Source organism: Antechinus flavipes, chromosome 4 (assembly GCF_016432865.1).
Source record: "Antechinus flavipes isolate AdamAnt ecotype Samford, QLD, Australia chromosome 4, AdamAnt_v2, whole genome shotgun sequence".
NCBI lineage: Eukaryota > Metazoa > Chordata > Mammalia > Dasyuromorphia > Dasyuridae > Antechinus > Antechinus flavipes.
Window position 1 is genome coordinate 218,620,823 of NC_067401.1, and position 13,601 is coordinate 218,634,423.

General features: G+C 34.0%; 1 protein-coding gene across 1 annotated transcript in view; it reads left to right on the forward strand.

The window, feature by feature from the left end:
• The first annotated feature begins 203 nt into the window (after positions 1–203).
• Positions 204–13,601, forward strand: part of TMEM14A (transmembrane protein 14A) — a 33,318-nt gene continuing 19,920 nt past the window's right edge. The window contains exon 1 of the mRNA XM_051996698.1: positions 204–298. Within this exon, the coding sequence (XP_051852658.1) occupies positions 204–298 (95 nt within the window). The remainder of the gene's footprint in view (positions 299–13,601) is intronic.

Genomic DNA, 13,601 nt, shown 5'->3' on the forward strand with positions numbered 1-13,601 from the left:
AGATACAAATATATTTTATGTATATATATATATATATGTGTGTATATATATACATATTTATACTATGTATAGTGTGTGTTATATGTAATGCATATGTAACATATACATACACACGTCAACACTTTTTTATAGTAGAAAAGAACTATAAGAAAAGTAGCTTCCTATCAAAGAGAATGACTGAACAGATGGTGATTTGTGAATAAATGGCATTGATTGGAAGAAATGAGGAATATGAAAAATTCAAAAGAACCTGGAAAGGTTTAAATGAGCTGGTGCTGACCAATGTAAGCAAATCCAGGTAAAACAATTTATATGATGACCACAATAATGTAAACACTGAAAGACTTCAAAATCCTAATCTGCATAATAACCAGTTGTTATTAGAACACTAATTGTGATGCATGTCTTCTACCTCTCATAAAAGAAGTGATAGAATATAGGGACAGAATAAGGCAGTCAGAAAAGGTTCTTAATCTGGGGTCTTTAAACTTAAAAAAAAATTAATGTATCTTAAAAAACTGTGATGAGAAGGGGCTCATTGGCTTTATCAGTTTGTCAAAGAAGCCTATGACACAAAAAAAGATTAAGAAATAGGAACAGAGCCAAGGTGGCTGGAACTTGCCCAACCTCTCCCCCAAATTCCTTTAAATAATGACTCTAAACAAATTTTAGAGCATCAAAATACCCCAAAAAATGGAGTAGAACATTTTCCATCAACTTCGGAGCTCAGCAGAAAAGATCTGTGGAACCAGGGTGGGAGCCCAAGTCAAAATCCTAGTGCAGTCCTGGCCATAGCCCCAGCTCCAGCCCTAGCTCCAGCTCCAGTTGGGACCCCAGCATCAGCAAAGTGGGACCTCTGAATCAGCAGCAGTGCTAGAGGCTTCTAGACTCTCAGCCCAGATTCACCAGAGAGGGCCCAGAAGGTCAGTAGAGAGAGTCTGTGGCAATGGGATGGGAGTCTGATGTGCAGTCCCAGCACAACCTGGGTCAGTAGAGCCCTGGCCAGACTAGCACACTAGATCTTACAGCTACAATTGGGATGGTACATAACTAGCAGCTCCAGTGCAGAAAAGAGTACTGGTGATCAGATTTCTAGAAGTATTTCTGAAAACAGTGCACCCTTCATCCTGGAAATAGAGCTCTACTTTAACAAAGGGTTAAAGGCAGAGTAATAGACTGAGAAAAAGAGAAGAAAACAAACAAAAAAAATTCTTATTACTAAAAGTTATTATGGTGACAAGGAAAATCAAAACACATACTCAGAAGATGCTAACAAAGTCAAAACTCCTATAATCAAAGCCTCCAAGAAAACCAAGAATTAGTCTCAGGTCATGGAAGAGCTCAAAAGGGATTTTGAAAATCAAGTAAGAGAGAGAGGGGGGAATATTAGGGAAAGAATTTTTAAAAGCTTCAAAAGGAAATACAAAAAGTTAATGAGGAGAAAAATGTCTTAAAAAGCAAAATTGGCTAATTGGGAAAGTAGGTACAAAAGCTCACTGAGGAAAATAATTCCTTAAAAGATAAAATTGAGCAAATAGAAGCTAAAGATTTTATGAAAAATCAAGATATGATAAAGCAAAACCAAAAAATGAAACAATAGGAAAAAATATGAAATATTTAATTGGAACAATAACTGACTGAAAAATAGATCCAGGAGAGAGGAAAAAGAAGAAAAAAAAAACTTTTATAGTGGAGAGGAAAAGGGAGAGTAAGGAAGATACAATACAATATAATACAAGATATAATAAAGCAAAACCAAAAAATGAAAAAATAGGAAAAAAATGAAATATTTCATTGGAAAAAATGACTGACCTGGAAAATAGATCCAGGAGAGATAATTTCAAGGTGCCTGAATATCATCTTTCAAGAAATTATTAAGGAAAACTGTCCTGGTACTCTAGAACCAGAGGATAAAATTGAAATTAAAAGAATTCACTGCTCATCTCTTGAAAAGATCCCAAAATGAAAACTCCCAGGAATATTGTAGCCAAATTCCAGAAATTCCAGGTCAAGGAGAAAATGTTGCAAGAATCCAGAAAGAAAAAATTATAGTAAAGAATAGTGTAATGAAACCACAGTCAGGATAATGCAGGATTTAGCAGCTTCTATATTAAAAGCCCAGAGAGTTTGAAATATGATATTCTGGAGAGCAATGGAGCTAGAATTGCAACCAAAAATCACCTATCCAGCAAAAGTGAATATAATCCTTCAGAGTAAAAGATGGTCATTCAATGAAACAGAAGGTTTTTCAGTGTGATGAAAAGACCAGAACTGAATGGAAAATTTGATTTCCAAACACAGGACTCTAGAGAAGCATAAAGAGGTTATCAGGAAAATGATATCATAAAAGACTTATCTGTTTACATTTCTATATGGGAGGATGATACTTGTTAACTCATTAGAATGGGTTATCATTATTATGGCAGTTATAAGAAATATGTATAGACAGAGGGCACAGGTGTGAGTTGAATATGAAGGAATAATATCTTTTTAAAAAATGATGAAATTAAGGAGTGAGAGAAATGTATTGGGATAAAGAGAAGGAAAGAAGTAGAATGGTGCAAATTATCTGTCATAAAAAAAGAGGCAAAAAAAAAAAAAAAAAAAAAGCTTTTACAGTGGAAGGTAAGAGGGAGAGAAAGGGAGAGTGAGTGAACTTTCCTCTCATCCAAATTAGCTCAAAGAGGAGATAACATTCACACTCAATATGAGTATAGAAATCTCTCTAACTCTGCGGAAAAATAGGAGAGGAATGGGATATGGTAAGGAGAGAAGGTTGATAAAAGAGAAGGCATATTGGGGGGGGGGGAAATGGTCGGTAGCAGAACACTTTTGAGGAGGGACAAGATGAAAGGAGAGAGAGAACAAATGGGGGAAATACAATTATCAATAGTAATTATAAAAAAAATAGGGAATTGAGTTAAGTTTATATATAAAAAAAGAGCCATGCCCCAATTGAAAAATTATCAAAAGATCTGTGCGTAAAGGGCTGCAAATTTATGCATCTCTTTTGAACTAACACCATTATTTGGCCTGAATAATAAAAAAGATTCAGAAAAAAAAAACAGGGGAAAAAAAAAGGAAAATAACCTATATGTACAAAAAACATTCATAGCAGCTCTCTTCTTAAGACAAAAAAAAAATAGAAATTGTGGGGATGCTCATTAATTGAAGAATGCTCAATAAACTGTGGTGTGTTTGTGATAGAATATTATTGTTGTCTAGGAAATGATGAGCAAGATGCTCTCAGGAAAAAAAAATCTGGAAAGTCTTCCTTGAACAAGGTGCAATACATTGTTTACAAAGTAATAGCAATGTTCTGAGATGACTAGCTGTAAATGACTTTGCTATTCTCAGTGGTACAACCATCCACAACTACTCTGAAAGAATTTGATGAAAAATTCTATCCAAATCCAGAGAAGGAACTGATCGTTTTTGCATAGAGATTAAAACATTCTCTATTTCTCTCTCTATCTCTCTCTTTCTTTTTAACTTAATTTTTCTTGAGGGTTTTAATTTTTATTAAGGTGGGAGATTTATATTTCCTTTCACAAATTACTTTTTATAAAAATGTTTTGCCTATCTTCACATGTGGTTTCTTAATTGTAGGTAGAGATAAGGGAGAGACCCCAGAACTCAAAAATCTTAAAAACAAAAGTTTAAAAAATTGTTTTGAATGTAACTGGGGGAAAATATTAAATAAATTAATTAATTTTTATAAAAAGATTAAGAATCCCTGGCATATATCATCAAACACAGCCAGTATGCTGATTGGTTTAGTTTAGAGAGCATTTTATGGGGGAGAAATATTAGAAAATAACATCAATGTCTTAAAAAGTAAAATATAAAAAAGGAATTTTAAAGTAAAATAAAATTTTGGGGGGAAAAGATATAAAGTGAGACATCAAATGGTTGTGAGAAAGATGTCAACTGGATCCAAAGATGCTACAACAAAACCAGTTTACCTAACACACTCCAATAGTTCTCTCACTCTAGAGAATGGCCCAGAAAATGAGTGAGGGAATGGATAAGGGAGAGACAATATTCAGCAGAAGAAAAGCTTCCCCATTAGTTGTTTAGAATATTTGCCACTATTACACAGATGGGCCTTTGATCTATAGAGTTAATCTGTAGTCAATGGTAGCTTTACTAAAGGCATCAGCTAGCCCAATGACCCATTTTTGCAGTCAGTCCCTTAATAAGCTATGACAGAATAGTGTTATGGCATGTATCTAGAGAGAAGAACTTTCTCTGAGAATCTTATTCAGAATGATAAGCGTGTGAAAGGGATAAGGATGATGAGGAAAACCAGTTCTATTATTTGACTTGTTTAAGTCAAATTGGTCTCTTACTGGAACTCAGAATCCAGGACCCCTCTTAGCACAAACTCTAATTTTACATTAATTTTACCAAAAAAAAAAAAGGAAAGCAACAAAACAGAGTACCACAGGTTATTTTTTTAAAATGAAAGTTATTATGAATAAAGAAAGATTTCAGTCTCAGTTTTGCTAGCTGTAAAATGTGAGAGAGTAGGATAGATTATCTTTAAGGTTTCTTCTAACTCAAGATGTATGATTCTGTATTTTCAGTTGAAGCTGTCTATGGAAGATCACTTAATTATGTGAAGTGATGGGTCAAATTGATGGAAATCGGCAGGGGGAGAATGCAGAGAGACATGGAAATCACCAGCACGGCATCCTATGCCAGTCTGTCAGCCTGTACTTTTGATCCGAAGCCAGCATCTCTGTCCATGAGTAACCCAAGACAGGACTTTAGAATCAGACAACTCAGAAGTCTCTATGGAGTTTGCTAGAGTTGTGTCTGAAGGGACATCTTTGAGAAAAGGAATGACACAGAAGCATCCTGTTACAGCTTGGCTACAGGCTAGACCAATAACAGGGAGAGACTGCAGTCATTTCCTATTCATTTCATCAAGCCTCAGAGCTTTTAAACCTTCACTAATTGAAAGCTTAAGCCTCAAAGCCAACAACATTAACTACTTGGCTACTGGAGAAATATGCAAAAAAGATTCCTGATCTAAATTCTCTCCACATAAAAACATGACACATTAAAGCCAGCCAAAAAGGCAGACTTAGCCAAGAGTGTGGCTAAGCCACACGTTCTCTTAAAACTCTCACCCCACCCTCACTTAGCTTACCTCACAAGTCCACTAATGTTCATAGTCTTTTTCAAAAGAATTTTTTTTTTGGATCCACCACAAAAGACTTGCTAGAACAAGCAGCTCCTCTAAGAAGTAGGGAGAAAGATGAGAGAATAGAGTTATCTTTGTCCCTTAGAATTACTGTCCTTCAAGGTTTAATACAAGAACCACCTCAGAGATAAAGTACCCCATGTTTCTATCCTCCTCTGAAATTATTTTGCATTTACTTTATAGAAATGTTTAATTACTCATGTAGACTGCTTAAACTCTAAGCATTTCATTCCCAACTCTTACTCTCAATGATAAATCATGTCTCCAGAGTTTACCTGTATTTCTTCTGCAGGATCTTAGGGATATCACTAAAAAATCAAGAGCAATTCTCTAGGGTCAATGGCTTAAACACCCAGTGGTATGCTTTTCCCCAAGATTATCGTTTGAAAAATAATTGAGTTTGTTACTCTGAGCAGCTTTTAGAAAAGGGTATTTACTCAGGCAGTGTAGTAAAAATAATTGGTATAAAATATTTTCTCCAAAAGTCTGGGGACACACAAGTATTTATAGAGTTCTGAGGAAAATGGACTCAAGAATAGAAAGCTAACAGCAAAAGGAAGAACAGCTTCTCACTTCCTTTTCCCCTCATTTGTGAGATCCTTAAAAAGGTCCCTTATATATAATAAATCGGCATCCTTCTGTTTTTTGATAGATAATGCTTTCATATGATCTCAATATGTAGCTAGGGTACCAGTAGGAAAATGGGGAACATAGCATCTTTCTGATTCTTTTAAAGTGGAAAGATCCTACACCAGGAAAGGAGGTGATGGAGTGGGGTTAGGGATTAGTAAGAAACATTTGGCTGAGACTAAAGCTGAAGCCGCTCCTTCTCTCCCAGGTGGTTCCTCCTTACAAATGTAATGGAAAGACATGCTTGCTCCAGTTTCTTCATGACTCCATTTCTCTAATTTGATAATTTATGGATAACTCCTGGGGTATGCCAAATTTCCCCAAGTCTATGTGAATATACATGTTATGTAACTTCACTAAGACTTTCTGAACTTATTCTAAAGCCTATGATTAGCAGCTTATTACTTACTTTAAGTGGGGTGGAGTAGATAGAGTAAAGGAATCTAGAAAATCACGCTCACACTTATCCATTTCCATAGTTTTTCCTCTGTAGAATGTAAACTTCTTGAGTGCTGGTACCATTTAAGGTGGCTATTGCTGTTTTTTTTTTAATGTTATGTCCCCAGGACCCAATACAATGCCTTGCATGTAGTAGACACTTAATAACTACTTGTTGAATATTTAATTTACAAGGATATATATATATATATATATATATATATATATATATATATACATATTTTTTTCCCCAGAGATCAGTGTATTGTAGGATTCAGAGTTAGAAGAGATCTTAAAGATATCTAATCTAGTGGTCTTTTGTGTAATACATATGCTCTATGACAAAATATATAAAATAAATTTAATAAGATATATGACATTTATTGTATAATTTTAATATATAATTTAATTTTTGTTTTTAAAAATGTCAAAACTATTCTTAGCTTATGAGCAGCATAAAAATAGGTGACAGATTGAATTTTGGCCTGAACAAGTCGAAACCATTCATTTAACAGCTAAGACATTTGGCAATGTGACTAATTATAGTGATACCAAAAATCATTTTATCTTTTTATAAAAGTTCATTAAAAAGATATCCTTCCTTAAAGTAAACCATTTGGGATTGATTTTCTAACCATGTAATAGGAGGACTGTCCAATGATGGCCTAGTCTTTAAAATATGCTCATATATTACCTGCCTGGCTTTTGTTCAAGTAACTATATGAAAACTTTGAAAGTTAGTTTTTAGATATAATGTTTCAGAGGCTGTTGCTGTGTGATAATGAAAAGTCTTCTGGTTGACTATAGAATTGGAAGAATCAATAACCCAGCAGGTGCTAAACCAGAACTGAATGTGCTTATCTCTCAATTTTGCTCTTTTCCTTGAATTGCTTCAAGTGAGGAAGATTGTTTTGATCTTCAAGGTTCAGGAAAGAGCAGATGGCCTATGTCCCATTAGGGCAAAATATGTCCATGAACACACGGAACTTGTGTTTATTTTGTATTTGCTATTTCTGATTTTAGGCAAATGAGTGTTGAAATGGGGATGTTTAAAGTGATCTGGCTAATTGTTTCCAACCTGTGGCAGAACATTCTGAGCCCATATTGGTCTAATCAGCCAAGTTGGACACACTAATTTGACGCTAACATAGTGATGTCATTTTGGTTCGCTTCAGGAATGAAGAAGCAGCAAGATTAAATATAAGAAATTCAAGGATTTCAACAAAGGTTCCAGGACTGATTGGAATTGGCAATAGCATTCACTGAAGCTTCATCTGAAAATGGCGAGGATCAAATATATCCTTTGATCATTTATCAATTGGGGCACAGAATTGTTTTTAAGGTCTCTCAATATCTCCAATGACTCATAATTTTAAATAAATTTGTATATATTATCTCTCATAGTCAACCTTAATGCATTCTCGAATAAATGAATCTTTAACATCTTTATTTACATGTTTTCATGTAGTATCATGCCCTGTTTTGGTCTCAGCTTTTTCCCTCAAACTCTTCTTAACATGTTTTTCTGGCTTCTCATATTTATTTTTGTCTGAGTCTCCCTGAAAAATGCATTATGGAGGTTTTGTTATCACTAAGAAACTCATCTTTTTATTATAGTTATTATTATTATTATTTATTATTTTCCTCAGTTATATGTAAAACATTTTAATATTTGTTTTTAAAACTTTGAGTTCCAGAATCTCTCCCTTCCTCCATACCCCACATTAAGAAGGCACATGTGAAGTTATACAAAACATTTCCATGAAAGTCATGCTATAAAAGAAAATATAGATCTCTCCCCACAAAAAATACCTTCAAGAAAAATAAAGTATAAAACAAAAAGAGTATATCTCAGTTTTCATTAAGACACAATCACTTCTTTCTCCAGGTATAGATAGCATTCTTCATCATAAGTCCTTCAGAGTAGTCTTGGATCATTGTATTGCTGAGAATAGCAAAGTTATTCATAGTTGATCATCCCACAATTTTGCTAGTACTTTGTATACAATATATAAGAAACTCATCTTTTCATAAGTGCTTTTCTGGGATACCTCTACTAAAATCCCATTTTGGAGGTTCACTCTATAGTCAAAAAACACTCTTGAATTTATCTGAGGAGTCCAAGTTCTAACATTATTAAATCAGAAAACCTTTGAGTAAAAGCTCAAAGATACATTCTGGGCAACTAAAAGGCAGAATGGTTAGAGCTTGGAATAAAAAAAATTCATTTTCATGAATTCAAATCCAGTCTCAAATACTTACTATGTACCCATGGACAAGTCACTTAATCCTGTTTACTTCAGCTCCTCATAAACAAGATTAACTGGAGGAGGAAATAGCAAATCACTCTAGTATCATTGCCAAAAAAATCTGAAATAGAATCACAAAAAGTAGACACATCTCAACAACAACAACAAAGCTCAAAAAATTTTGAGTGAAGGCCATAAATTATCATTAAAGGACTTGTCTCATTAGGAATTATTTTTTAGCAAATTCTCATCAACTGAAAGATGACCATCCCTTGAATTTTTTCCCCACTAGAGCAGCTGATAATAACATTGTCTAAGAAAGCTTAGAAAAAAAAGCTGTGAGCTGAATTAGTAAAGAACCAAGCCACTTTGCTAAAATCATAGATCTCTGAAGTATTCAGCAAAGTCACATTAGCATGAAGTTGAAGTGGATTTATCAGCTCAGGAAAATCAATGATTCCTTCAAGTGGACTATGTCTGCTGAGTTGCCAGGTGTTCCCATAAAAAGAAACTTAAGGAGCACAAATATAGAAACTTGGCCATCTTATCTGTTCTTTCAATATGTTTTATGTTATGTGTTTTTATGTATGTGTTTGTTGTCTTCTTCAGTAAAATATAAGTTCCTTGGGAGTAGGCATTGTTTTATTTCTTGTACTTGTATCTATGTGCTTTGTATGGTGCCCATATATAAAGAAATGTTGTTTCATAGATTGAGATCCTCATGGTATCTGAATAAGTGGTACTCATAATTTTTCATATAAAATTATTCATTTTTCGTTTGTGTTTTTGACACAAAGTGGTTAAATTCACCTTAGTTAAGTAATTTCCAAAGTGATGGAATGGATAGAGAGATGGTCTTAAAGTTTCAAACCCAGGCAGATCAGGGTTTAATCAATTAATGCACATTTATTAAGCATTTTCTATGTAGAAGCACTGTACTACACTTTAAAGATATAGAGGAAAAGCAAAATAGATCTTTGCCCACAAAAAGTTTACATAATAATGTAAAAATTTTAGTACAATTTTAAGCTTTTGTAATATAATTATCCTAACCCTCACTTTCTGAAAACCAAGTAGGTTATATTATACTCCTTTCCAAGGATTCTCTTAACACTTTTAAAGTTCAGGATAATCAGGCTCTCTGCAAATGACTCCAGCTCTCTTTGATAATGTTTCCTCAAGAACAAGGAATGCACGCTTCCACCCCAGTTCCAGCAAACCACTAACAGTCCTTTTACAAAAGATATAATCACAAATTATTCCCAATATAAAGGACCAAATCCCTATTTCTTTTGTACCACCCTACTCTCCTGGGAGGGCAACATTTGTAACCTAGCCCATTTCTTATATAGCAAAATTACTGTTCCAAATCCAAAACCACTCTGGGGACCCACTCTCAGGTACTCTGGCTTCTCCAGGCTTCCCTGATCATTGAGTTATCAGCAATATCCTACCTGGAATACTGCCTCTAAAATCACCATGGCTTGAACTCCCAGGTCTAGGATAATCACCACTGGCATCTGAAACTGAGGACAAATGTCACAGAATGAAAACAAATACCTCAGCCAGAAGGATTAAAATGAGAAAGGGGAAAGGAGAAACCTTTCATTCAATTCAATTCATGGCACCTATGGTGGGAGTAAATTGTAATCTTCACCTCATGAGAGCAGCAAGAAAGAGTGCACAGGAGGAAGAAAGACTAAATCAGTCTGACCAATTTTAAAGATGCAACCAATCAAAAGAAGCAATTACACCACATAGTAGGAAAAGATAGGATGTTAGAAGCACACCCAGATCAGATCCCCTTGAAATAACTTTTCAATGTATAAATAAATGCTACAACCATCATTTAAAAGCTTGATTATTTTCATCTCTTTTATACTTATTCAGTTTAGAAATTTAAAGTGTTTTTCAGTTTAATAAGATGGGAGATCTTGTCATTCTACCTTGTATTTTCAGTTTTTTGATGTTTTTGATGATACTTTCTCAATAGAAGAGGTCTTTTTGCTTAGTCCCCTCCATTACTTGATGTATCTTTATAGATTTTTTTTCTTGTGAGGTCACATCAAAACTGTCATGTATACATTAAAATTTACTTCTTGGATGATCTTAAGGCTAAGATTACAAATGAAATACTTTTAGTCTCTGAGCAGCAGCCAATGAAAGTTGTTTTTGTTTGTTTGTTTGTTTTTGCTGAGGCAATTGGGGTTAAGTGACACAGCCAGGAAGTGTTAAGTGTTTGAGGCTAGATTTGAACTCAGGTCCTCCTAATTTCAGTGCTGGTGCTCTATCCCAATACACCAACTAGCTACCCCCTGAGAAAGTTTTTACAAAGTTCAAAAACTGACTAGACCAATGTATAACATGATATAATATGTCAGTTAAGAATAATAATTAAAAAAAACAACAACAACAACCTAGGTACAAACATAGGTTACTATGAAGAGCAACTTCAATCAGGAAAAAAAATGCTGAACATCTGAAAGCACATTACAGAGGTGATAAAAAAAGAAATTAATGAACTAAGAACCCAGCTAAGTCCTACTCTGTCCAGAATCATTGAATGATCACAAACTTACTTTGCTTCAATTGTTATGCCAGAAGTAAAAAACAAACAAGGAATTATTAAACCACCGAGTTGTATCAAGGGATAAAAATGGAATAAATTTATATGGCATCAGTAACTATGTTGATTTTTAATAAGCATTATTTATTTATATATCATGCTCCATGGTATACATACATAAAATAAATATGGTATGGATATAAAATATACATATATACAATAAAAATATATGTATATAAATATATATAAAACATATTAATACATACTTATAAATACATACTTTATATGTAAAACATAAACATATATAATATAAATATATATTTAGCTTTTAAAGTTTATATATAACTTGGCACTAACTGATCTTTCTAGATTTTTTAAATATTATTTCCTTTCTCACACTCTTGACACAGCCAAATTGATCTTCTTTGTTCCTCTTATGTAACATTTTTTCTATTCTTTGTCTTTGCAATGGCTTTCTCCCCTTCCTAAAATGTTTTTGCTCCTCATGTCTGCTTCATAGAATTTTTCTTTTCCTTTAAGATTCAGCTCAAGCACCAGGGTCCAACGTCCTCTTTCCCAAATTACCTTAAATTTAACTATTTTGTATACATTTGTATTTACTCACTTTATATTTTTTCTGTAGATAGATGGAAAGAAAAAAAGACAGATGGATAGAGAGAAAGATAGATAGATGTTGTTGTCTGTCCCATTAGAATATAAGATTATTGTGAAAAGGAATTGTTTCATTCTTTGTATTTATATCTCCCCATCCTGTGCCTGGCACACAGTAGCTACTTAATTCATGCTTGCTGATTGATTGGGATCTTCATTATGGTGTGTGAACATGTGACATACCTAGTTTCCATTATTATATAAAATTGGTAACTTTTTTGTGTTTCTGGAACAAAATTTTAAGAAGATATAATTAAATTCACCTTAGTTATTGATTCATAAAGAAAAAGCAAAAGTAGTACCTCCCCGCAAGGTGTTTACATTCTAATATGGAAAAATACACATATAAGTTGTTTAATTGTGTCCAACTCTTCATGACCCAAGAATTATAGCATTCTCCTGAAGTCTATCCAAGTTCATGTTCATTATTTTTCATGTTCATTATTTTCATGACACTATCTGTCCATCTCATCTTCTGCCATCCCCTTTTCCTTTTGCCTTCAATCTTTCCCTATATTAGGGTCTTTTTCAATAAGTAGCTACACACAGGACACCGTTAATATGAGCTCTGTAATGACTACTAATCTGTCATAATTCTATAACAAGTAGCCAATCAGAAGGGCTTCTGAAGCCCCAAACTGCTTCACTTAGCAGTGATCCTTTGTGAATAAACTCTGGCCAAATTAGAAGATCCCTGCAGCAATCAAACCACAGGACCAACCTTGACCAGCTCAAGGACAACCTTGAACACCAGCTGCAGACTCAAGACCTTGCTCAGGACTTTCTAAATATCCTGCTTCCCGGTTTATTATGTCTACAAATGTCTTCTCCCTTAACATACTGCTCCCTACCTGCCCAAAAGCCTCTAGAAACTATATTATCTCATCTTTTTCCATTCCTTTTTAAGCTACTGAGAACTCTCTTTTTGCTTTCTTGCAAATTTCCTGTTGTAAGCTCTTTTCAGACAATAAACACTTTTGTAATCTGGGATCAGACTTCTTCATTTAGGGTCCTAGAGTGTTCCTTTAACAATACATATATGGTTCGTTCAAGATTTTCTTAAAGGGAAAAACATTAACAGCAGAAGGGAATCAGTAAGACCTCTTGCGGAAGGTAGCATGTGAATTGAGTCTTTTAAAAAGCTAGCAATTTTAAGAGAGCAATGAGAAAAGTATACATTTCAGGCTTGAAAGCTGCCTCTTTTTACAGATGAAGAAACTGAGACTCAGAGAGCTTACCAAGCAAGGGAAGTTATTTTATTTTTTATCTCAATAGTACTTAATTTTTCCAAATACAGGTAAAGATAATTTTCAACTTTAATTTTGGAAGATCTTGTGTTCCAAATTTTTCTTTCTCCCTCTATTTCCAAGACAGCAAGCAATCTTATACAAATTAAATATATACAATCCTTTTAAAATATTTCCACATTTATCATATTATGCAAGAAAAAGCAGACCAAAGTGTGTGTGTGGGTAAACCATGAGAAAGAAAAAACAAGCAAACAAAAAAAAGTGAAAATATTATGCTTTGATTCACATTCAGTCTTTATAGTTCTCTCTCTAGATGCAGATGGCATTTTTTATTCCAAGTCTATTGGAATTGTCTTGAATCACCACATTGTTGGGAAGAGCCAAGTCTATCACAGTTGATCATCATATAATATTGCATTTCTGAACTTCTATTTCTCATCATTTGGTGGCTTAAATAGGAAAAATCTGGCTGTACCCCCAAATTGTAGTGGTCTGTAGAGGGAGCATCTACCTTGCATCTCCATGCCCCATCAGAGATATAAGTTCCATTATAAGTAAGAAGGAATTAGAACTTCTAGCTAGAC